Raw genomic sequence first — 25,441 nt, forward strand, 5'->3', positions numbered from 1 at the left:
CGCAACCGCGCGGGTGTTTTTTTTCGGTTTTATAAATATATATATTTATTTTAGTTTATTAGTGGTATACAATTTTAACGTTAACCATATATTTAAATGTTTATATACCTATTTCAAATATAACAATTTTATAGTTTACATGGTGTAACAATCAATAGTTTAAAACCATCAAATGTATTTTTCATTTCTTATTATATATTTATGTTACTGTATTTAGATTTTATTATTAAACAAATTAATATATGCATGAAACAACATATTTGAAAATTATTTTGTATCAAATTTATATTTTGACCCGTCAACCTTCAAAGTCGTATTTCCTTATAGCAATATTTTTTTACGTTTATTCATTTTAAAAATATATTCTTTATATATACAAAAAATCTAAGATATATCAATTTTTATACATGTATCATATAGTTTGCGAATGTTAAGTGGTTATGTCATCGTATTATATTTTTAGTATAAATATTTTATATTTATGAAAATAAAATTATAAATTTATCAATTTAATATAATTAATCATATTTAATTTAATATAATATTTTTACTTTAACATGAATTATTATTAATATAAAATAGATAAAATAAGATATAATTTTGTGTTTCATTTTATAAACGATAATTGAATACATATTAATGAATAATAATAGTTCATTGCTAATTACAAAATTAGTTAAAATATTTACATAAACTTCCTGAAAGTTAAAATATTGTTAAAATATTTTTCAACAGATTTTTTAGAATTATATATATATATAGTTAAAATGAAAAGATATCATAATTAAAATAAATACAACAATTTTTTATATTATTAGCTTTAATAAAATCATGTTAATTTTATACATGTATTATATAGTTTGCTAATGTTAACCCATGTTACCAACATATTATATTCTGAACATAAATACTTCTGAAAATAAAATATATAAATATAATATTTTAATATAGTTTATCATGTTTAGTTCAATATAATATCTTTTTCTTAATATGATTGATTATGATTATATAATAGGTAAAAGAAGATAAAACTTTTATTCTTCATTTTATAAAATATATTAATGTATAATAATATTTTAAAACTAATTACGAATTAGAAAAAATATTTACATAGAATTTTTGAAAATTAAGATCTTGTTAAAATCTTTTAAACAGATTTGTTTGATTTAAAAAAATTATATTTAAAATTAAAAGATATCAAAAGATATTATGACTAAAGTAGTTCAAAGATTATATATATTATTAATATTAATAAAATACATTTAATATTATTTTTGTAAATGGTTCAAATTAAAAAATCACACATGAAAGAAGTCATGATTTCTATTTTAATACAACTCATTATATATATATATATATATATATATATATATATATATATATATATATATATATATATATATATTGGTTAAATTATTTAAATCGGTTTAGTATTTTGAACTATACAATGGTTTATATTACTACTATGTATAATTTAGTAAGGAATCAAATATGTGTTTGTTAACCAATCCGGTTTTATAGGAGTCAATTGTTATATTAGGAATGATATATTATTATGTCATATTAGTAGGAACAAATGAATCATAACTGATTTCTAGTGAGAGTCCATTTTTTTAAATATCACACATGAATCAAGATTGTGACTTCTGTTTTAATATATAAGATTGAAATTGAATGGTGAAATACTTATCTTCAGAAATACTTATTAAAATTCATAAAATCACTAAATAGAAGAAACACTTCTTATATTATATAAAAAAAATTGGTGGAGGAGCATATTTTCTGATAACTGTAACACAAATTAAAACTCCGGTAAAAATACTAGTGATAACAGTTGCTAAATTTTATGTGGTAGCCATCTAGACTATCCTCGTGTATTAATATTTATTAGACTGTCCGCACATGAGGATATAATCATTACACGAATACTTATTAGTTTATGTTTTATTAAGTTAAAAAGCAGATAAATAATTATTTATCTTTTCAAAACGATTAATCAAAAAATAATTGTATTAAAATTTTATAAACCTCTACATATGATAAATATTTTAGAAAATATATTTATATAATTTTTTTGTTTGATTAGTATTTAATTATAATTTTTTCATATCTTAATTTTAATTTTAATAGAAAAATATTATTTCAAAACAACAACACAATTTAAGACCATTCCAACATTCCTTTTCTCCATGCATAAACTATAGAATAATTATCTTGTTTTTAAAATATAATATTTTTAATAAAAAATTCAATTTTAATTATTTATATTTTATTTATTAAGGATATTCTCGAATTTAACCGCTAACACAATTTATAATAATTATCTTGTTTTTAAAATAAAATATTATTAATCCAAAATTCAAAATAGCTATATTACATTAACCTAAGACCATCTACAATGTGTATTCTTCTATTTTTACTTCTAAAATAGAGAAACTCTATAATAAAGATGAGTTTTACTTCAATGTATTTCTTTAAAATAAAGATCTATACATATAGAGCAAAATATAGAGAAATGCTATTTTTTCCTATATAAATAGAGAAAAAAATAGCAATGTCTATTTTAGAGGCAAAAATAAAGATGAGTTGAAGTGATTTTGCCTCTAAATGTTATTATAGAGGTAGAAATAGAGGTGAGTTAGAGATGCTCTAACATATACAATAAAACCTCTATAAATTACTCTATAAATTAATAAATTTTACTGATCTCAATTTGAATCGGTTCATAATTTGACACAAATCGATAAAGTAATAAGATAATATCTTTTTAAAAAATTCTATGTAAATAGATTGTCCCATTAATACTATAGATTAATAATTTATATGTATATATTTTATATAAGTAAAAATCTATTATTATATTATTTTTTTATACTCACAATGGAATTATCTTTATATTTTCTTAACACTAAATATATTTTTGATGAGATTTAGCAATATTATATGTAAAATCACATTTAAGTTCTATGCAATATATATTATATATACCATATAATATAATAAAATTAATATAAATTTCAAATTTTAAAAATAATAATTCATGTCTATACAATAAAATCAAATATTTTTATTATATCTTAAAATAAGAAATTTTGAAAAAGGAAACTTTCTCATGTTTTTATTAAATAATAATTTACAGTAACCAACTAAAATATTTAAAAATAAAACAGATAAGTTTAGAAATATATCAAAAAAAGGAAAATTACTAACTAAAAATGATTAAAGCATAATAAGTAAAATTACTAACTAAAAAGTTTGTAATATAATAAATAACTATTGACAAATAAAAAAAAACTAAAAATATGAAGAAGTTGACACATAAGCTACAAAAATCTATTATTATATTAGCCGGATACATATTTATATATTGTTTTGGAGGTTTTATAAATCCTGTACGTAAATTTGAACCACGAAACTTGGTCTACATTTGGTTTCACTTCTGAGACAAACATTGTAATATAAGGAAAAACTGAGACAATTCAGTTCTCATCCATTGTAATATTATGTTTTATTAAAATTAAATAGTAATATTGTGACGCCCGTCACTTTCGAAATAATAATAAAAATGATGCGATAAATAATAGTTTCTGAAATCTCTATTTATAAATATAAAAGTCAACATCCACGCTGGAAATCCATAATATAAAATAACATCCGAAATATAGATAACGGTATAAGTCTGAAATAGGAAATAACATAAACGATAAAAGCCAAAGGCCTAAAAGCCCGATAACGATAAAAGCGATAGAAGCCCAAAAGCCCAATAGCACCGGTCCGATAATCACTCCTGCTCGTCGGTCTCACCTGAAAGGGGGAAAGAAGGAGGGGTGAGCAACAGGGGAGTTGCCCAGCGAGGTATGGGATGCTAAACCGCAAACCACAGACTGAGTTCATAGCACTACTAATATGTAGGCATAGCTCTAGCATGAAACAAACACGGTGCCTATTACACCCCACAAAACAATCAATATGCGGCTAGAGGACTAGCCGTTACAACTCATGCGCTTATAGTACATAGCTACTCTATGCACCACGCATCTCCTCATAAGGATATATACATATACTCGAAGCGTCGCTAGTACAGTCTGTCTCTGTACCCCCGCCCATCGTAGCGTCAAATGCAAACGTCTCTGCACCACGCCCCAAACAGTAGCGTCGAAGCTCAAACGTCTCTGAACTCACGCCCATACCATACCGTAGCGTCGAAGCTCAGACATCTCTGAACTCACGCCCTCATCACATAATCCCTACTCATAACTATGTATATACATATATATAGCAGTTCTTAGCATCAATCATTTCACACAATCGTTGAATCCTCTATTATCCTAATTCCGGTTAACAATCAATATCAATAATGAACAAGCAAGACTCTCAAACAGACTCGATTCACAGAGACGGATCATGTTTCGAAACTAAACTTTCCATAATGGTAGTACTAAACTAGCTCGGGATTTAACGGAGTAGCCCTCACCTTAGCAATAGGGAAATGTGGTATCTATGAACTCCAGATGCTCAAATAGACTCCAAATCTGAAATCAGGGCAAAAAATCGAGTCAGAACGCCTTTCGAACGGTTTAAAACGGGTCTGGTCAAGGTTTATGGAAAAGTCAATTCGATGGTCAAAGGTCAATCCGGTCAACTCTTGACCAGAAATCAATTTGTCCTAACCGACCGGTTTACCCTAACCGAAACGAAATCAATTTAAACCGGTCAAACCAGTCAAACCAGCGGTTAACCGAGTCAACCGAGTTGACTCACCGGGTCGACTCAGCCGAGTTGGCGAGTCGTCGGCGAGTCACCGGCGACGGTCACCGACGGCGACGGCGATGGCTTACCGGTGGTGACGGCGGAAGACGGCGGCGACAGAAGGCGGAGCACGGCAACAGCGACGGCGTTCCGGTGGTGGTGAGGCGGTGGTCTGGCGGCGGAGACGGCGGCGAAAGCGGCGGAGACGATTTCCGGCGGCGGCGCGTGTAACTCACGCGCGCACAGAGGCGAAACTTCCGGAGGCTCTAGCGGCTTCGTCCGGACTCCGATTGCGGCGTTGTCGGTGGCTACGGCTTCGTCTCGACGAGAGGAACACGATGGTGGCTCTGCATGCGCGAGATTCTCAACGGTTAAGAAGATATGGCCGATATACTGAACGGACGAAAACAAAGCTTAAGAGGCGGCGGTTTCCGACGATACTCAGCTGCGGTTGATGGTGATGACGAGCTTGACGATGTCCTGGCGTGCGGTGGCTCCGGCGAGGACTTCTGGTGGCAGCATGCAGTGGTTCCTATCTTTCTTTCTCTCACTCTCTCTCTTTTTCACTTCTTCTTCTCTCTAACTTTTCTTATTTCTTTTTGATGCAGGTGGAGAAAACAATGTGAAAAATGAGGTATTTATAAACAAACATTTTAGTCTTGATGTATTGCTTGGGCCTTAGCCGGCAAACGAGTTCCGAGATCGAAATTCGGGTCGTTACAATTCTCCCCCACTTATAAGGAATTCGTCCCCGAATTCAAGTCATAATCTGATATGTCCAATGTCATCATAACAAAACCTCGAATAATAATCCTTGCTCGGCTCAGGTCTCCTCTTAAATCCTATTCCTCCCAACGAACCTTGACCAACATGGTCACTAGATACATGGTCACCACTTCCTAGACTGATTTCACTTGCTGACCAATAAAGAGATATGTTCCCATATATTTTGGTTAAGCTTCTTTAGATTCCGAGTCTTTGATTCTTCTTGAAACATCCTCCTTCAGATTTATTAGGTCGCCAACTTCAAAATCCAAATCCTTACGGCGCTTATCCACGTAACTCTTTTGACGGTCATGGGCTTCCTAACCTAAGCTTCGAGCATTTCCATTTGCTCTACCGTCTCTTGAATCATTGCTGATTCCATCTCACGTCTCTCCCCCACTTTGGTCCAACAAAGTGGTGTACGACTAGACCCACCATAAAAACCTCGACGATACCATCATAATACTCAAATGATAACATGTATATCGCGATGAATCTTGATCGTTCCCAAGCTCTCCATAACAACAATCTGAATCTGCTTATATTTCGGTTAGAAGATCCCCCAAAAAAAAACTAAAACTTAACCAAACGCGAACTCACAAAACTATGAAAAGCTCTTAAGTCAAATAAGGTGTGAAGTAACTCACACCAACCACAACCAATCATACACGAGATTCACTAATCTCGAACTATACAAGATAACCACAAAACCACAAATATTAACACAAGCAAGTATGTTAAGAACACATACCCGCTATCGGCTCAGCTCCATGGGGATCTCCAACCGCAAACGCACGTGGAGCGATGGCTAGACGCTTCGGTGGTGGTGGAAGTGCCGCATTGCCCCTCCTCGGGCAATCTCTGATGAAGTGACCTGGCTGACCACAGTCAAAGCAGACATGTGCCGCTGCTGGTGCTGCTGGTGCTGCAATCTGTCTGACTGGTGGCGCAACCTGAGCATCAAATAGCCTACTCTGACAAACCCTACTCTTATGTCCCATCTTTCCACAGTAAAAGCACTGTATGCTCGGTTTGTCCCATGTCCTCTGCTGTGCCTCTGAAGTCCCTCCAAACTTAGGCTGAACTGCCTTGGAGTACTTCTGCTCCTCTGCCAAACCTGCCTCCTGCTCGGCAGCCTTCTCCACCAAATCTCCCAATCTGTGATAAGTGACGACACAGCACCTGTTGCGAATCTCCACTCGCATCCCATTCAAAAATTTCCTCATCAGGTCTTCCTCTAAAATGCCCTCTCTAGCAAATCTGCGAAGTTGGTTAAACACAACCTCATACTCCCTGATAGACATCTCACCCTGGCTTACATGCTCGAACTCGCATTTCTTCCTATCCATAGCTTCCTTCGGAAAGTATTTCCTATCGAACTCTCGGATGAAGTCTGCGAAGGTAAGCCTCTCTGGCCCAAGGTGACTCAATCGTATTCCCTCCCACCATATAAGAGCATCTCCACGAAGGTACTGCATAGTCAATCTGAGCGACAACTCTGGTGGACACTCAATAATCTCCAGCTTCCGCTGCAAGGCTAACTTCCAATCATGTGCAGCTACAGCATCCACTGTCCCACTAAAATGCTCCATATCCATGTTCCTCATCTGACGCGTCAGCCTGTAGAACCTCTCATCATAAACCGGGTAAACATGAGGTCGCGGTGGTGGTGGTGGTGGTAGATCCTGAACACCATGAGCAAACTGCTGAGCTGGTCCGTGCTGCAGTGGAACCTGAGGAAGGGGAACCTGCTGAACGGGATCCTCATGATCATGCTGATCCTGCTGAACCTGAACCGGTGGAACTTGCTGAACCCGAATCTGTGGACCCTGCTGCACCTGAACCTGAGGACCCTGTTGAACGGCAGCCATCTGACGAGCAACCTCCTGAGCAGCTACTCGGGCAGCCTCCTGAGCGGCCTGCCTGGCTGCCTCCTGGGCAATCTGCTGAAGTGCCTCCAGAGCGGCCTGTCTAGCGGCATCCTGAATCATCTGTCTCAATGCATCCTGATCAACTGGTGGAGCCGCGGGTGGCGGAACTGCGGGCTGCTCATGCTCATCTACATCGTCTCTAACAGCTCTGGTGGTCTGGGCACGGGTGGTTCTTCTCCTTGGCGGCATCTGAAAGGAAAGCGAAATGTTAACTTACGCTCAACTTTTGATACCAACATTTAAGGAGAAGTGATATCGAACGGAAAGGTGCTATTTATTTTCATTTTAAAAATTCCCAAATCCCAGAAAATATTTTGAAATCATCTAAAACCGTCAAAACCGAATAAAACCGAATAAAACCAGGTCTCCAAAAATCGCCATCCCGGGTCGGAGCCGGGACAGAACCCCGCTCTGATACCAAAACTGTGACGCCCGTCACTTTCGAAATAATAATAAAAATGATGCGATAAATAATAGTTTCTGAAATCTCTATTTATAAATATAAAAGTCAACATCCACGCTGGAAATCCATAATATAAAATAACATCCGAAATATAGATAACGGTATAAGTCTGAAATAGGAAATAACATAAACGATAAAAGCCAAAGGCCTAAAAGCCCGATAACGATAAAAGCGATAGAAGCCCAAAAGCCCAATAGCACCGGTCCGATAATCACTCCTGCTCGTCGGTCTCACCTGAAAGGGGGAAAGAAGGAGGGGTGAGCAACAGGGGAGTTGCCCAGCGAGGTATGGGATGCTAAACCGCAAACCACAGACTGAGTTCATAGCACTACTAAAATGTAGACATAGCTCTAGCATGAAACAAACACGGTGCCTATTACACCCCACAGAACAATCAATATGCGGCTAGAGGACTAGCCGTTACAACTCATGCGCTTATAGTACATAGCTACTCTATGCACCACGCATCTCCTCATAAGGATATATACATATACTCGAAGCGTCGCTAGTACAGTCTGTCTCTGTACCCCCGCCCATCGTAGCGTCAAATGCAAACGTCTCTGCACCACGCCCCAAACAGTAGCGTCGAAGCTCAAACGTCTCTGAACTCACGCCCATACCATACCGTAGCGTCGAAGCTCATACATCTCTGAACTCACGCCCTCATCACATAATCCCTACTCATAACTATGTATATACATATATATAGCAGTTCTTAGCATCAATCATTTCACACAATCGTTGAATCCTCTATTATCCTAATTCCGGTTAACAATCAATATCAATAATGAACAAGCAAGACTCTCAAACAGACTCGATTCACAGAGACGGATCATGTTTCGAAACTAAACTTTCCATAATGGTAGTACTAAACTAGCTCGGGATTTAACGGAGTAGCCCTCACCTTAGCAATAGGGAAATGTGGTATCTATGAACTCCAGATGCTCAAATAGACTCCAAATCTGAAATCAGGGCGAAAAATCGAGTCATAACGCCTTTCGAACGGTTTAAAACGGGTCTGGTCAAGGTTTATGGAAAAGTCAATTCGATGGTCAAAGGTCAATCCGGTCAACTCTTGACCAGAAATCAATTTGTCCTAACCGACCGGTTTACCCTAACCGAAACGAAATCAATTTAAACCGGTCAAACCAGTCAAACCAGCGGTTAACCGAGTCAACCGAGTTGACTCACCGGGTCGACTCAGCCGAGTTGGCGAGTCGTCGGCGAGTCACCGGCGACGGTCACCGACGGCGACGGCGATGGCTTACCGGTGGTGACGGCGGAAGACGGCGGCGACAGAAGGCGGAGCACGGCAACAGCGACGGCGTTCCGGTGGTGGTGAGGCGGTGGTCTGGCGGCGGAGACGATTTCCGGCGGCGGCGCGTGTAACTCACGCGCGCACAGAGGCGAAACTTCCGGAAGCTCTAGCGGCTTCGTCCGGACTCCGATTGCGGCGTTGTCGGTGGCTACGGCTTCGTCTCGACGAGAGGAACACGATGGTGGCTCTGCATGCGCGAGATTCTCAACGGTTAAGAAGATATGGCCGATATACTGAACGGACGAAAACAAAGCTTAAGAGGCGGCGGTTTCCGACGATACTCAGCTGCGGTTGATGGTGATGACGAGCTTGACGATGTCCTGGCGTGCGGTGGCTCCGGCGAGGACTCCTGGTGGCAGCATGCAGTGGTTCCTATCTTTCTTTCTCTCACTCTCTCTCTCTTTCACTTCTTCTTCTCTCTAACTTTTCTGATTTCTTTTTGATGCAGGTGGAGAAAACAATGTGAAAAATGAGGTATTTATAAACAAACATTTTAGTCTTGATGTATTGCTTGGGCCTTAGCCGGCTAACGAGTTCCGAGATCGAAATTCGGGTCGTTACAAATATTTTGACAACATATTATTACAAGAAACGAAAAACCAATACAATATATCTTGAGGATTATAACCTTAGCTTTCGAAATTGAGCTTTTTCCCATGAAAGACGTATGAACTCTATCAGCTGGACAGAGGTGAGAGGCTGAGAGGCTGCGAGCAAACACCGTCCACGATTTTTCTATAAGTTACATACACCAGTGGCCTTTTGTCCAAATTCTGATATGCAAGATACATCGCAATCTTTTAAAGTCCATCATACTTCATACATATCCCAATGTATGTAATGCAACTTCATATTTTCCTTAATTATATTTACATCAAAAACCATTTTTCATACTTAGAGATAAGAAAATCATGAATACTTATATTATATAATAATTTGCAGGAAAAAGTGATTAATACATTGGGCAAGATATATTAATTCTAGCTATCTCATGTGCGCATATACAACATTTGGCATATATATGCAGCAACAAATTATTCCCCCATAAAATAGAGATACAACATGGAAAGGAAGATAACAAAAATAAATGGAGAAGAAGAATCTCCCATAAAATTATCAGTAATGGTGTTTCCGTCTATGAGTTACTTATTGATTATCATACACCTGCGCAAGATCACAAAAGTAAAATTTAAATTAGAACGATCAAAAACATATGAAAACTTAAAATATAGATGCGTGAAACTAATGGGAGTGGCGTAATATTTATATAGCAAATTAGTTTAAGTTTCTAAATGGCCTAAGTTTTCAAGAGAAGCTATGAGATATAATATCATCTAATAAATTTTATTTCAGCTATGAGATAGAATATCTTCTAATAAATTTTTAAAGGTATTCTTGTTATTATATATACATAATTTTGGTAACTCAAATTTTGCTATATATATATTTAAATATTAAATGCATGATATTAGGAAAGAATAATCTCGTCAGTTGATTGCAACTGGTTTTTGATAAAACATATCCCACTATAAGGATTTAAATAATAGATAATAAGGAAATAATAAGAAATTTTAACGATAAAACCCCTCAACTAAGTTTATTTTTGGTAAAAACCCTCAAACTAAGTATTTAATAAAAAAACTCCTAAACTAACTTTATTTAATGAATTAAACTCTAACATGTCATAATTACCATTACTATCAGTAAATATTTAGTTTAAGGGTTTCTACACTAAGTAAACATAGTTGAGGAATTTTACCATTAAAAATGAAAAAAATCAAAATATTGTAATAGGAGGATAAATTTTCAAAATACATTTTATAAATTATTGTAGAAGCTTTTATAAATGACTTAGAACCTATTATAATAATTTAAAACATCTGATAAGCCAATATAAATAATTTTATAAATGTATTTATAATTTATAAATACATTTATAAAGCATGCATTGAATTATTAGACATTAATAGTTATTATGATACTTTATATACAAATATTATTCTTTCTATACGAATATAAATCATTATATCAATTTAAATAAACATTTTTGTTTACTATTTTATGTAATTTATAAATATATAAAAAAAATTGATCGCATTATTACTCTTTCATAGTTTCAACAATTAGTTACCATAAATAATAATTTCTAATATTATGTAGATTATTTGGAAAGTGGTAACTGAATTATCCTTTCTTAGATATAATTTTAATAAATAAAATTAAAAATCATTGGTCAATCAAATTATAACAATTTGAAGAGTTCATTTATGATCAACACGTAATAAAAAATCACTTATGTGACTTCTCAATCACTATATAGTAGAATTTATATTTTTATAAATAATTTATAATATTATATAAATAATTTTAAAATTTTGATAAAAATTTATTCTGTAAACAACGATAAATAATTTAAAAATCATATTAATAAACATGTTTGGACTTTGTAATATTTAAAATAGTTATTATATAATTATATTCGAATACAATTCATCAAGTAGAGTATAAAACTATTATAATTATCTTATATAAAAATTCGTTCATTATATTTTATAGTTTATAAATATTAAAAGTAATAAATAAAACATTATTAATCTTTCTATAATTTTGTGAATTAGTTGCCATAAACTGTTATTTGTAATATTCTTTAGATTATATGACAAGTGATGTTAAATGTTTTTAGACTTGCCTTAAATTTTTTAGATCTAATTTAAATAAATAAAAATTAAAAACAATCGACCAATCAAATTATAACATTTTTTTTGAAACTTCACCTATGAGTGACATGTCACCAAACCTCACTAAAGTGACTTCTATTTTAATATGTAAGGGGATTTGAATACAATTCATCAAGTAGAGTATAAAACTATTATAATTATCTTATATAAAAATTCCTTCATTATATTTTATAGTTTATAAATATTAAAAGTAATAAATAAAACATTATTAGTCTTTCAATAATTTTGTGAATTAATTGCCATAAACTGTTGTTTGTAATATTCTTTAGATTATATGGCAAGTGATGTTAAATATTTTTAGACTTACCTTAAATTTTTAGATCTAATTTAAATAAATAAAAATAAAAAACAATCAACCAATCAAATTATAACATTTTTTTTGAAACTTCACCTATGAGCGACACGTCACCAGACCTCACTAAAGTGACTTTTCTTTTAATATTTAGGGGGATGTTTGAACTTTGAGAAATTAATACAATGTTATCATCAAATATTCAGCATTCAACATAAATGACCATTTCTTTTGGAAACAAATCATTACATATAATTCTCTCTCTATATATATATACCAGCTAGATTCCAATGGTATATCAATAATTGTCTCAACCAATTATCAGAGAAAAAACTAGAAAATATGAAGAATGCATTTTCACTTGTGGTTGTAATCATCTTCTTTGCCTTGCTTTCTTCCGGTAAATTTTATTATTATTATTAGTTATTATTATTAATAAATAATTAGGTGGTATATACTTGAGACTTTCTAGCTTTTCCGGTAACATGTTCCAATGCATCTTAAAATAACTAAATAGTCCAAAAAGTTTTTAAAAATACTATTTTGTTTTTATTTCATACAATGATTTATTTTAAACTGAGATGGAGAGAGTATTGTTTTGATCACATGCTCGATAAACTGAGTTATATTTAGGCAAATTCTTCTACCAATTTAGTACACTATCAGTAATTTGGATGCATCCTTTTGTTTTTTTTATGTTATTTGGTCTACAATTTTTATGTTTATTCAATGTTGAATGTATCGTTTCCACATTAGACCACCCACAATAAGGATGTTGAAAACACTTTTCAACAGTTGAAACCATTATATAAGGGTGTTGATAAATGTGGCTTATTTATGTGGCATAAACACATGTTGTAAAGTTTCAATGGTTGAAACTTTTTTTGTGTGGGCCAACGCTACCACGTGTTGCTTTTTGATTAAGCATAAAAGTGATGAATTCTGATTGTCTGTGCAGATTTTTTTTTATTTTTTATCATCACCCAATAATTCAAAACATTTATTATATAATAAATATTTTAAAAAAATATCAAAATTCAAGATTTTTTTTATTTATAAATAAAGACTGCTCTCATTTCATTTGGATACAGAAAAACATCATTTTTAATTATAATCAACTATTTTACTGTTTTGATCTTTTATGCTTGTTAAATGGATCCCAATAATCCTTTTAACAAAAACTCTTCTAATTTTAACTTCCAAAATCCCAACAATTATCAGTTTCTTAATTTTAGTTGTTTTTATAATAATAAGTTTTGTATTTTGAAAATAAAATTTGGTAAATATCTTACTTAAAAAAAATAAATATATTCTTAATTTTGATTGTTTTATTAATACAAATTTTGGTATTATTTAAAAATTAAACTAAGTATAATAATTCAAAATAAATATTATTAAAAGTTATGTTATTTTAGTTTTTAAGTTAATTGTAAAAAACAAAAACATGAATTAAGAGTTGTGGGGTAGGGTGTTGAGTTTTTTAAAACAAACCATTGTATATATGTAGATTGAAGTGAGTGTTGAATAAATGAGGTGTAAGAGAGAGAAGATGATGTGGAATGTTAAAAAAAAAAGGGTGTTGAATATGAAAATGGTGTTGAAACCATTGTACATGGTCTAATGATCTCAAATTAATTTTTTCTTACAGTGCATTATGTTCTTTAAATACGTTTTATTTTCTTGTAATTGTCATAGCTGCAAATGTTTCTATCAGTGATTTATTTTTCATGTACTAAAGAACATTTTTTACAGTTGCTAATAAGGTGAATGCCAACTCATGCCAAGACCCTCTAGGTAGTTGTCTACAATGTGATGAGAGATGCAAGGCCAAGCATGGGCCAACGGGCCAAGCAAGTTGCGACAGTCGAAACCAACTATGCACGTGCTATTACAAGTGCGGACCGCAATCACCAATTCCTCCACATAACAAACAATGCTACGGCGGGACTGGCTTGTGCAGCAGTGCATGCAATCAAAACTGTGCACAAAAGTATCCTAGTGGATCTGGATTTTGTGAGAGCATTGGCAACTTTAAACTGTGCAAATGCCAGTATCCTTGCTAGTTTTTAAAAAAAAGTTATAACTGAAAAAAATCAATAAAACGAAATCAGTTTACTTTCATTTTTTTTATTTGGATGGTGGTAATTAGATAGGCTTTTCGGACATTAAGATGTCAAAAATATTACTTTATTCTGCATCACCTGGTTCTAACTATAAAATGGTCTCTACTTCCTGCTCTTCGTAAAGTATGGACTCAACCATTTACCGACAAATAATATTTTACATTACTATGATCAAACATAATTTTTTTGGTACATGTTTTGCTGACCTTAGTTTATATAGTACTTAAAACTGTAAAACATATGAAGCATTAAGCATTCGATTGAAAGCGCAACTAAATTCTATTATATATATTAGTCGGATACGTTATATATTTTTTTGGAGAATTTTGGTTTAGATCTTGTATGTAATTTTGAACCACGGAAGTTATATTTTTATTTATTGACCGATAAATAATCGCTCATATATTCTCCATAAACTTCTAGAGGGGATTGTTGAGACATAAATTTGTATATAGTTTGTGAATTTTAAGAGTTGATAAATTTAAAAAAATTATGTGGATTGTAAAAATTTATATACACTGACTTATGAAATTTGATCATAAATTTTTTTAGATTGCCTAATATTCTTTTAAGTTTTCCAATTTTTTTTTAAAAAAAAATTCTTTATTTTTTATATTTTAAAATTTTTTTTGAAACTGTTTTTTTTTTAAAATATAATTATATATTCAAAAATGATAAAACATTATAAAAAGAACTATATATCCAAAAGTGTAAAAGTATATAAAATGTAATAAATTATAGTTTTGGACATATAATTTGGATTTAAAGTGCAATATATTTGGTAAGTATAACTATTTAATTTTTTAGTTTTTTATCACATGGATTTTAAAAATCACATGGATACATATGATATTTTGAAAGTTGAGTCTAATGAGTAAAATTGAATAGAATTAATCTCCCAATAATACTAGATTTAGTTAGAATTAGAGTTAAGGGATGGGATTTTAAGGAATTAAATTTCAAATTTTAAAAAATTAAAAGTAAAAATAAAAAATTTCAAAATAAAAAAGGGCTTTAGTCATTTTCTTCCTTGGGAGTTATTTTGTGACAAAAACTTAAAATTACTACTTGAGAGTATGGAATAAAATTTCAAAATAAAAAGGGGTTTTAGTCATTTTTTTCCTTGGGAGTTATTTTGTGACAAAAACTTAAAATGACTATTTGAGATAATTGCCTTTTTTTTACTGAATTGATAATTTTTGCATAAATTTATAAGTTTGTTTTTATTACAAATACACAAAAATTATAAGTTTTTTTTTTACTATAAACACAAAAAAAAATTTTGTGTAAAGAATGTTTACTTGTGCCATAGATGATTGTTGTGAAGGTTTAACTTTTGATTTTAAATTTATGAAAAGGAGTGGAATATGTTTTCAAAATCAGAAATATTTTAAATACATTTTAAAAAGTTTTGTTTCTCAAGTACTATGGCCTAAGGTAAACACCTGTCATCCTTTATTTTATATTTTTATTGCATGCTTGTTTTAGGTTGGCTAAGGTGATCACTCATTAGTGTGAATTCTTAGGAACTCATATGGATAGTGTTACAAAATAAGGGAACTCATATGGATATACCATATATGATAATTTTACAACATGTTTTCAGAAAAAGAAAATTTTAAATGAGGTGTACACAACATTCAAAAGGGTGGTTGTCCAACAACGTTACCCGGAGGATCATAATTACAAATGATAAATGTGTCACCGCTCTTGCAAAGCACAGTTGCACATCCAATCCTCAAACTCTTCTTCCACACAAGTTGTGTGTAATGCAAACAATCTCCATTCGCCTTACATCGGTAAGTCCTCCGGTCATAGAATTTCCTCTCCGAAGCCCACGCAACCACCGCGTCCTTTGGGGTCCATCCTTTTCCACTTCCCCAAAAGAGATTCTCGCCATAAGGTCCACCAGAGTGGATAAGGTCGCAGTCTCCGCGGCGAGTTCTTGCCCACCGGGTGGCATAGCGGGCGAGACTGTTGCTCCATTTGAGAGGAGGGAGATGAAGCTTGGCTCGTAAGGCGTTGTGTGGTCGGAGAAACTGCTGTTGAATAGTGTTGCGGGTTAGGGATTTGTATTGAGAAGAAGTTAGTGTTGGTGTTTTGTTGGATGGGGTTTGGGAAGAGAGAGATGGAAGTGGAGTAGTGATAACAATGGTGATGATGAATATCAAAGTTTTAAGTTCCATTGAGAAGATGGGATAGATTTGATTGTAATACTCTAGATCTATAGTACACCATTATATATATACAAACACCATTGTTTATATTTTCATGTTTGTATGTACATGTCACCGAAAGAATCTAAGCACATGCTATGTTAATAATGTTCAAATTAATGACAAGTGCTAATCATTTCGGTGGAACATTGATTATCTGTAGGAATGATTCTTTTCAAACAAATCATAGAGTATAAAGCTATTAAACCATTTTATATCTATGAGGAAACTATTTCTTATAGAATGTTACAAATAGATAAACAAACACAAATAACATAAGGAATTACAGATCAAAATTAGCAACTAGTGTATAGCTACCAAACCCAATACTAATAATATGCTTGTGAAAGCGTCCCCAAAATGCCTCTTCCTATAACGAAATTTCTTTTAGCAATAGTTTCAGAATTACAAATATTTTGATCACTGAGTAAGCTTGAATCTATGAAACGAGTAGTTTAATTACAACATGTTTACGATGCATGTTTATGAAGCGGATGCCGTGTTATAGAGAACGTGACGAAAATTCAGGAAGCCTGAATTTTTTAAAAAAAATCAAATTTATTCATCAATGATCAAATTACATTATGAAGCTTGTACTCATTGGATTGCAATTGTTCTTACTTTTTTTAATAATCGAAAACACTCTTAGACGAAGGAATATGAAATTAGTTGACTAATCGCGGTATTACTAAGAACATCTCAATGTAAGTTTCACTCTAACCCTATTACATTTTGAAGTAAAAAATGAAATTAAAAAAAAGTATTATTAATTTATTTTTTGAATAATTCAGCTTTTAATATATTATGTAGTGAAAGGTAAAATAGGGTTGAAAGAGATTTGACTCAAAACTCCATTTGAAATATAAATTGGAGTGTGCACAAAAAAAATTGGAGTAAGTAGGCCTAGGCATTTTAATCTGAACCCGAAAATTCGAACCGGAACCGATCCAAAAATATCTGATCTGGAACCGAACTGAAAATTTACAAGTATTTTTTGGGTCTAAATTTCTTTCCCGAAAGAACTGATCCGAATAGACCCAGACCCGAAAAGAAACGACCCGAATAGACATGACCCAATAAGAACCGATTTGTACCCAACTTAAAAACAAGTATATCCAAAACTATAATTTTTTTGTGTTTCTATTTTTTAAATATATATATATATATATAATTCTATAATTTAGTTAAACTATCTTTTGTTAACAACATTTGTTATTATTTTTAAAATGTAAAATTTATAGTTTAAAAATGTTATATTTTAATTATTAATAGTTTCATGTAAGTTATTTTATAAATATCGACTAAATTTGATGGAGTTAGGTAGGCCTGGGAATAATATCCGTAACCCGAAATCTGAACCAAACCCGAACCGAAAAACTCGATCCGTACCCGGTCCGAAATGTAAAATATATCAGAATGGGTCTTGTAAGGTGGTACAAAACATATCCTAACCCGAAATGTTATTAACCGAACCCGAATGGATAACCCGAAAAACCAAAAAATCCGAAAAGATATCTGAAGAAACCGATCCGAATGTCCAAATAATATACAGTATAATTATATAAAACATGAATAAATACTTCAAATATTCAATTTCATATTTATTTTGATATGCTATCTAAAAATAAGTATTTAAAAATTAAATAACTACCTAAAATACTTAAAACAATATAAATAAATATATATTTCTTATGTTTTACTTTTAAATTTTAGATTTTATTTCGGTTATATCCGAACTGATCCGATATAACCCGAATCCGAATGATATATGATTACTTTATGGATTCTATGATGTGATACAAAACTGATCCGAACCCGATGTGTTATATCCGAACCCGATCCGTACTTGCAAATTTACTAGAATGAGACCTAGGACGTGTTATAAAAGGGAACCGAAATCCGAAAAACCTGATTCGAATGCCAACAGGTACCCAAACGTCGAGGCTTAGAGTTAGGTATGTCATGTCCTTTTCACATCCTAAATACCCGAAGCCGATCCGGATCCGGATCCTAAACTCCTTAACCAGTAATTCAAATGATTATTACGCTCACTTTATATTGGGTTTATTTTGAAAACCAATAGAAACGTATGGACTGGGCTTTTCACGAATAAATATTTGGGCCTCTGAAGTTGACTCGTTCTCTCCGTTCTTCGTTGAAACAAACACAATAAAAAAGGAACAGATTTAGACGAGTAAACAAACACACACACACCATTTGTATCCCCTCACTATGTGCAGCGACTAATAAGTTTGTTTCCCTGAGATCCAAATCTCTCTTGAATCCAAAGCTTTCGCAAATCCGTGGATCTCCTCCTCCTCTCTCTCTCTCTCTCTCTCTCTCTCTCTCTCTGGATCTCCTACCTTGAGGTTCGTTTCTCTGTTACTCATGTTTCAGATATTTTTAGAGATCGATTCGATTTTCTGCGGCGTCCTTTGTTTTGATCTAGATCCGATCCCGTTAGGAATCCGATTCACTTGTTTACGCAGCTGTGTGAGACTGCGAACTATGTAGATCCGATTGCTGCTTTTCAAATCTGAGGAGCCTAAAGCATAGAGAGATGAATTTTTTTGATCCGAGGCTCTTTTATTGTTTGAAATCGATTTGATCGTAGTTGTGGCAAAGTGATGTTAATGGCTAGATCTGAGGATTTTAATTTCGGTCTATGTTATGTATCTATCTTTTCCTGATTGGACATTGATGTTGATCTTAGCCATTTTATTTTTTAAAGAAAAACTGAATTTTAAAATACGGAGATTCTTTATTCATTGTATGGAAATTTATGTAGAGTGGTAAAGATTATTGCTGTTGTACTTGAGCTGTGATGACGAATCTAATAAGGTTCTTGTGGAAAATATCAACATTATGCTTATCTTGTTTGTTACTATGTGATATGTACCTCGTTCTGCCTTTAATTAATCATGAGGATGTGAAAGTCTGATGTTTGGTTCCTGTTCACTCTATTTTCTCATGTAACAGTGGTATTTTTTCTTTCATTTGAGCTCATAAGTTTTCTTCATTTACGTTTTGACGCAGCACCGGAAAAGATGGACAAATCTTGTACCTTGCTTGTGCACTATGACAAAGGGACGCCAGCGGTTGCCAAGGAGATTAAAGAAGCTCTTGAGGGCAATGATGTTGAAGCAAAAGTTGATGCCATGAAGAAGGCGGTTATGCTTCTGCTGAATGGCGAAACCATTCCGCAGCTTTTCATAACTATTATCAGATATGTGCTCCCTTCTGAAGACCACACGATCCAAAAGCTTCTCCTGCTGTACCTGGAGCTGATTGAGAAAACGGATTCTAGGGGGAAGGTGCTGCCTGAAATGATTTTGATTTGCCAGAATCTTCGGAACAACCTTCAGCATCCTAATGAGTACATTCGTGGAGTGACGCTGAGGTTTCTCTGCCGGTTGAAGGAGACTGAGATAGTCGAGCCTTTGACTCCGTCAGTGTTGCAAAATCTGGAGCACCGCCATCCATTTGTTCGTAGGAATGCAATTCTGGCCATCATGTCGATATATAAGCTCCCAAATGGCGATCAGCTCTTCGTGGACGCACCTGAAATGATCGAGAAAGCTCTGTCAACAGAACAAGATCCGTCTGCCAAGAGAAATGCATTTCTGATGCTCTTTACCTGTGCTGAAGAACGAGCAGTGAATTACCTTCTGAGCAATGTTGACAAGGTTTCAGACTGGAATGAATCGCTTCAGATGGTGGTGCTGGAGTTGATTCGAAGTGTGTGCAAGACTAAACCAGCTGAGAAGGGGAAGTATATTAAGATTATTATTTCTCTGTTAAGTGCCACTTCCTCCGCAGTTATCTATGAATGTGCTGGGACGCTTGTTTCTCTCTCATCTGCCCCTACTGCTATTAGGGCTGCTGCCAACACCTACTGTCAGCTTCTTCTTTCTCAGAGTGACAACAATGTGAAGCTTATTTTGCTCGATCGGTTGAGTGAGCTTAAGTCATTGCACAGAGATATCATGGTTGAGTTGATAATTGATGTGCTCAGAGCACTCTCAAGCCCGAACCTTGATATTCGCAAGAAGACACTTGACATTGCCCTTGATTTGATTACTCATCATAATATCAATGAGGTCGTTCAGATGTTAAAGAAAGAAGTTGTGAAGACACAGAGTGGAGAGCTTGAGAAGAATGGAGAGTACAGACAGATGCTTATTCAAGCAATCCATGCTTGTGCGGTTAAGTTTCCTGAAGTTGCAAGCACAGTGGTCCATCTTCTTATGGATTTCCTGGGAGATAGCAACGTGGCTTCAGCACTTGACGTGGTTGCTTTTGTTAGAGAGATAATAGAAACAAATCCCAAGTTAAGAGTGTCAATCATAACCAGGTTGTTGGACACCTTCTATCAAATCCGGGCTGGAAAGGTCTGCCCTTGTGCACTTTGGATTATTGGGGAGTATTGCCTATCACTTTCGGAAGTTGAGAGTGGCATTGCAACCATTAAACAATGTCTTGGTGAGTTGCCATTTTATTCTATTTCTGAGGAATCTGAGCCAACTGAGACCTCAAAGAAGATTCAGCCAACCTCTTCGGCCATGGTGTCCTCTAGAAAACCTGTGATTCTTGCTGATGGTACTTATGCTACCCAAAGCGCGGCCTCTGAGACCACATTCTCAACACCAGCAGTCGTTCAAGGATCAGTGACTTCTGGAAATCTCAGAACACTGCTTCTAACTGGTGACTTTTTCCTAGGAGCAGTGGTTGCTTGCACACTGACTAAACTTGTTCTTAGACTGGAAGAGGTTCAGCCATCTAAAACTGAAGTGAACAAGACAGTCACACAGGCTTTGCTGATCATGGTTTCTATGCTGCAACTTGGTCAATCTCCGGCTTCTCCACACCCTATTGATAATGATTCGTACGAGAGGATTGTCTTGTGCATAAAATTGCTTTGCCATAGAAATGAAGAGATGAAAAAGATATGGCTGGAATCCTGCCGCCAGAGTTTTGTCAAGATGATTTCTGAAAAGCAGCTAACAGAGATGGCGGAGCTAAAGGCAAAGACCCAAACAACTAATGCTCAACCTGATGATCTCATTGACTTCTTCCATCTAAAGAGCCGAAAGGTAACAGTATTACTATCTAAATCATCGCTTCCTTCATTGATTTTCTTTTGTTATGAATTCCTTGGCAATCTGTTCAGTTTTTCATTTTCTCATCTTGAAAGATGGAAAGCTAAGTTGTTAGTGGTTGGTTGTATGTTATTTTTAGTTCGGCCTGTATATCAAATTACTGATGATACGTTTCTTTCAGGGAATGAGTCAACTTGAGTTGGAAGACCAGGTACAAGATGACCTAAAGCGTGCAACTGGAGAATTCACCAAGGACGAGAACGACGCGAACAAACTCAACCGCATTCTTCAACTCACAGGATTCAGTGATCCAGTCTATGCCGAAGCATATGTGACAGTCCATCACTATGACATCGCACTCGAAGTTACCGTTATCAACCGTACAAAGGAAACCCTTCAGAATATGTGCTTGGAGTTAGCAACCATGGGTGATCTGAAGCTTGTTGAGCGTCCTCAAAACTATAGTCTTGCACCAGAAACGAGCATGCAGATAAAAGCAAACATCAAGGTCTCGTCCACAGAAACCGGAGTCATATTCGGGAACATCGTCTATGAGACATCAAATGTAATGGAGCGAAACGTCGTGGTTCTCAACGACATTCACATTGATATCATGGACTATATCTCCCCTGCTGTTTGCTCAGAGGCTGCTTTCAGAACCATGTGGGCAGAGTTTGAATGGGAGAACAAGGTAATTCACCGAAACCTTTTACACTTCTTTGTTAATTTGTTTGAGTTTGGTATTAACCATTACCGTTGTGGTCTTCATGTCAGGTTGCTGTGAACACCACGATTCAGAACGAAAGAGAGTTCCTCGACCACATTATCAAATCCACAAACATGAAGTGTCTCACTGCCCCGTAAGTTCAGATTTTTATTTCTTCTCTTATAGACCGAAACTCTTTTTACTGATGGATGGAACTTTTCTATCTGCAGATCTGCAATAGAAGGAGAATGTGGTTTCCTTGCAGCAAACTTATATGCAAAGAGTGTGTTTGGTGAGGATGCTCTTGTGAATGTGAGTATCGAGAAGCAAACTGATGGAGCATTGAGTGGGTACATAAGGATAAGGAGCAAGACGCAAGGGATTGCTCTAAGTCTTGGGGACAAGATCACCCTCAAACAAAAGGGTAGTAGCTGAGGTTAGCTATTACATCTTCTATTTTCCTCTTCTTATTGAATATTCACACTCCTTAACCGGGGTACCATACCAATTCATTATTACAGGCTTGGGATGGTGGCGCAGAAGGTAACGTTCGTTTCTCTTTTAGCAAATCGTTTTGTTGGTCGAGTCTGTTTACTATATGGAGAGAGGGAGGCGTTTAAGTATATGTAAAGACCAAACTGTTATCATTTCTTAACCGGTTTATAGTTTCCAGTATGGTACCGATGGATTCTTCCTCATGCGGCTGTGTTTTTTTTCTTTTTATTAGTACCTGAAGATTTTGTTTTTATTTGTGATACTTTTTTCTTTCTATGATGTCGTTTGTTGGGGAGATTAAAACTATAATGATTTTCATAAAATGCTTTATCGATTGTATGTCTCGAATTTTCATGGTTTTTGTTCAATTTTATAAAGCTCGCAAGTAAAAGAAATGATTTTAGTATTGTCCATAGAAATGTTTTAATAAGGACCAAATTAAAAGAAAATATACAATCTTGATTACCTACCTGAATGCCTTTCTATTGCTTGTGAAATTTTTTATTTGGAAGAATAATAACGTCTAAGTTAGTATACATTTATAAAGTCCATTTTTCAGCATGTTATCCAAAGTTAGTAACATTTCAATACTTATCCGCTTCGTTCATTTTGTTTATATGCAATATATTCTGAAGTAACTGCTATAAGAGGTGTTTAGAGATACAATCAAAAAGAAAACAAAAGCAGGACCACTTTTGTTGGCCAAAAAGCGAAGAAAGAGGCAGGAGCAGGACCAGTGGTAGTTAGAACGAGAATGATTCTAAAATCAGTTTATATGTTTTAAAATCATGAATGCCTCGTTTAATTTAGCTAAGCTTTAAGTGAAAGCATACTCAACAATTGGTGCCAGAAGAAATGATGAAAGAATATGCCGAGAATCTTGAATCTTTTTTATGAATATCAGTTTTTAAGTAGTTGGAGCAACATGGCTCATGCAATGCAACGTGTTTCATCAAATTACACGAGAAACCTTATCCTTATAGACCTTAGTTCACATTTCACCTAACCTGATCTGACCTAACCAAAGTTTGTTAAAAAATATTTTTTCGGGTCAAATAATGGGAGGATATTCACAAAGATTACGGACAATAAGTATGATAATATTGTTTAATTAGTGGAGATCAAATCAAATATACAAATAATAATCAAACTCGCTATCGTTTAAACTTCAACAAAAGTATGATCATCTAAACGACTAAACCATTAGTTATATTCTTTACTCAATCTATCAAATCACTTATTGCCAACGTAACTTCCTCTACGCTAGAATAAAAAAATAACAGAACACAAGTGGGTAATAGAAATAGATTTTATCGATCATCATCTGGAAAACTAGATAAGCAAAAACAGCTCTGAGTTTGAACCATAAAATCTCTGTTATTCGTCATCTTCATCCTCTTATCTTGCAGCTTATTAATTTCCTCATCACTACTGTCATCATCATCATCATCGTTATTGTATTTGTGATCATCTTCATCAGATTCTTGCAACGCAAGTAAAGGCATAGAATTAAGATTAGTCTTAGGGTAGAAGCTGAAAGATGACGATAAAGATCTTCTCCTTAGCTTGTTAGCAATAAGCAATCTCCTTCTCTTGTTCAATGGACTCTCCACTTTCTCCAAATCCTTGGTGTTGCTCACTTCCATTCCCATTAGATTTCCAAATGACTTCGATTTCCCTATGTAGTGATTTGATAATCCTCTCCTTGAAAAAAACAAAACAAAACCAAACAATCAGACAAATTCAACACTTCATCTCCGACCATGTAATAACAACATCCATAATGTTTGAATTCTATGATTAAGCTTGAGAAAATAACAATATCAAGACAAGACCGGTAGTTCAGGGATAAATGATAAAACAAAGTGATCAAACAGAGTAGTAGCTATCATAATGGCTTTTTATATATTTTTTACTGAATTTGAATCGAATATATTCAGGCGAAGATCAAAGAATCATTTAATCATCTCTTTAAAAAAAATAAAAAAAAATCTGAAATTTAAAGGATGATCCTTTTAAAGAAACGTACTTAATCGGAAGAGAATCTTCCAGAGAGGAACTGGACGAATCCAGCCATCTTCCTTGTGACGAAACGGTGCCGTCTTCTTCTTCTTCTTCTTCCTCGCTTTCGCTGCTTTCTCCTGTCACCCCAACCGATGACGAACTCTCCGGCGGAGACTTAACACATCTCCTTAACCTCCCACCACGGCTAGATTCCTCCGTCAAGAACAGAGCCTCCGGTGCAGCCTTCTCCTGCGCTGGCACACCTGCCAGAAACTCCATGGCAGACGCCGCGATTTCTCAAGTTCTTTTAGCCTTCTCGTGCGCTATCATCAACCGGCGATGCGCGCAAGTTAAGAGCTCCACTAGGCTAAAACTAATCGCCAGAGAGAGAGAAAGAAAGAGAATCCACCGATCGGAGAAGATGAGAACAAAAGATAAAACAAAGTATATATATCAAGTTTCCGTATAAGAAACTGTTTGTTTTATTTTTTAAAAAAAATAGAAGATACGAATACGTATATATATATACGTTTATGACTGAC

The 25,441-nt window shown here is 34.3% G+C and overlaps 5 protein-coding genes across 9 annotated transcripts; 2 read left to right on the plus strand and 3 right to left on the minus strand.

Moving 5' to 3' along the window:
- Window positions 1-3,569: 3,569 nt before the first annotated feature.
- On the minus strand, window positions 3,570-10,751 carry LOC117132913. Of its 4 annotated transcripts, none has more exons than XR_004456658.1 (4): window positions 9,177-10,747; window positions 8,813-8,870; window positions 4,475-4,532; window positions 3,570-3,804 (listed from the first exon to the last, which is right to left on the minus strand). XR_004456658.1 is itself a non-coding variant. In XM_033288404.1 (4 exons), exons 3-4 carry the CDS (start codon window positions 7,632-7,634, stop codon window positions 3,782-3,784), a joined length of 1,392 nt encoding a protein of 463 aa, XP_033144295.1. In that variant the 5' UTR covers window positions 8,813-8,870; window positions 9,177-10,751; the 3' UTR covers window positions 3,570-3,781. The 4 variants fall into 4 exon arrangements, 1 of the variants encoding a protein (XP_033144295.1); XM_033288404.1 differs by lacking the exon at window positions 4,475-4,532 and adding an exon at window positions 6,266-7,634 and having other exon boundaries at window positions 9,177-10,751; XR_004456656.1 differs by lacking the exons at window positions 8,813-8,870; window positions 9,177-10,747 and adding an exon at window positions 4,839-6,258.
- Window positions 10,752-11,592: 841 nt separating this feature from the next.
- Window positions 11,593-14,377, plus strand: LOC103862057 (defensin-like protein 183). Its single transcript, XM_009139766.2, has 2 exons — window positions 11,593-12,656; window positions 14,009-14,377. Exons 1-2 carry the CDS (start codon window positions 12,599-12,601, stop codon window positions 14,317-14,319), a joined length of 369 nt encoding a protein of 122 aa, XP_009138014.1. The 5' UTR covers window positions 11,593-12,598; the 3' UTR covers window positions 14,320-14,377.
- A 1,511-nt stretch (window positions 14,378-15,888) lies between these two features.
- Window positions 15,889-17,788, minus strand: LOC103862058 (pathogenesis-related protein PRB1-3). The gene has a single exon (XM_009139767.3). It carries the CDS (start codon window positions 16,563-16,565, stop codon window positions 16,020-16,022), a length of 546 nt encoding a protein of 181 aa, XP_009138015.2. The 5' UTR covers window positions 16,566-17,788; the 3' UTR covers window positions 15,889-16,019.
- Window positions 17,789-18,712: 924 nt separating this feature from the next.
- Window positions 18,713-23,223, plus strand: LOC103862059 (coatomer subunit beta-1). 2 transcript variants are annotated; one of them, XM_033289067.1, is made up of 5 exons: window positions 18,713-18,964; window positions 19,632-21,688; window positions 21,876-22,385; window positions 22,469-22,554; window positions 22,631-22,835. In XM_033289067.1, the coding sequence occupies exons 2-5, from the start codon at window positions 19,643-19,645 to the stop codon at window positions 22,833-22,835; spliced, it is 2,847 nt and encodes a 948-aa protein (XP_033144958.1). In that variant the 5' UTR covers window positions 18,713-18,964; window positions 19,632-19,642. The 2 variants fall into 2 exon arrangements, with proteins under 2 accessions (XP_033144958.1, XP_033144957.1); XM_033289066.1 differs by lacking the exon at window positions 18,713-18,964 and adding an exon at window positions 22,922-23,223 and having other exon boundaries at window positions 19,643-21,688; window positions 22,631-22,836.
- A 798-nt stretch (window positions 23,224-24,021) lies between these two features.
- On the minus strand, window positions 24,022-25,426 carry LOC103862060. Its single transcript, XM_009139769.3, has 2 exons — window positions 24,925-25,426; window positions 24,022-24,599 (listed from the first exon to the last, which is right to left on the minus strand). The coding sequence occupies exons 1-2, from the start codon at window positions 25,176-25,178 to the stop codon at window positions 24,206-24,208; spliced, it is 648 nt and encodes a 215-aa protein (XP_009138017.1). The 5' UTR covers window positions 25,179-25,426; the 3' UTR covers window positions 24,022-24,205.
- Window positions 25,427-25,441: the final 15 nt, after the last annotated feature.

This window comes from Brassica rapa, chromosome A03, assembly GCF_000309985.2.
Source record: "Brassica rapa cultivar Chiifu-401-42 chromosome A03, CAAS_Brap_v3.01, whole genome shotgun sequence".
In the NCBI taxonomy this organism is placed as follows: Eukaryota; Viridiplantae; Streptophyta; class Magnoliopsida; order Brassicales; family Brassicaceae; genus Brassica; species Brassica rapa.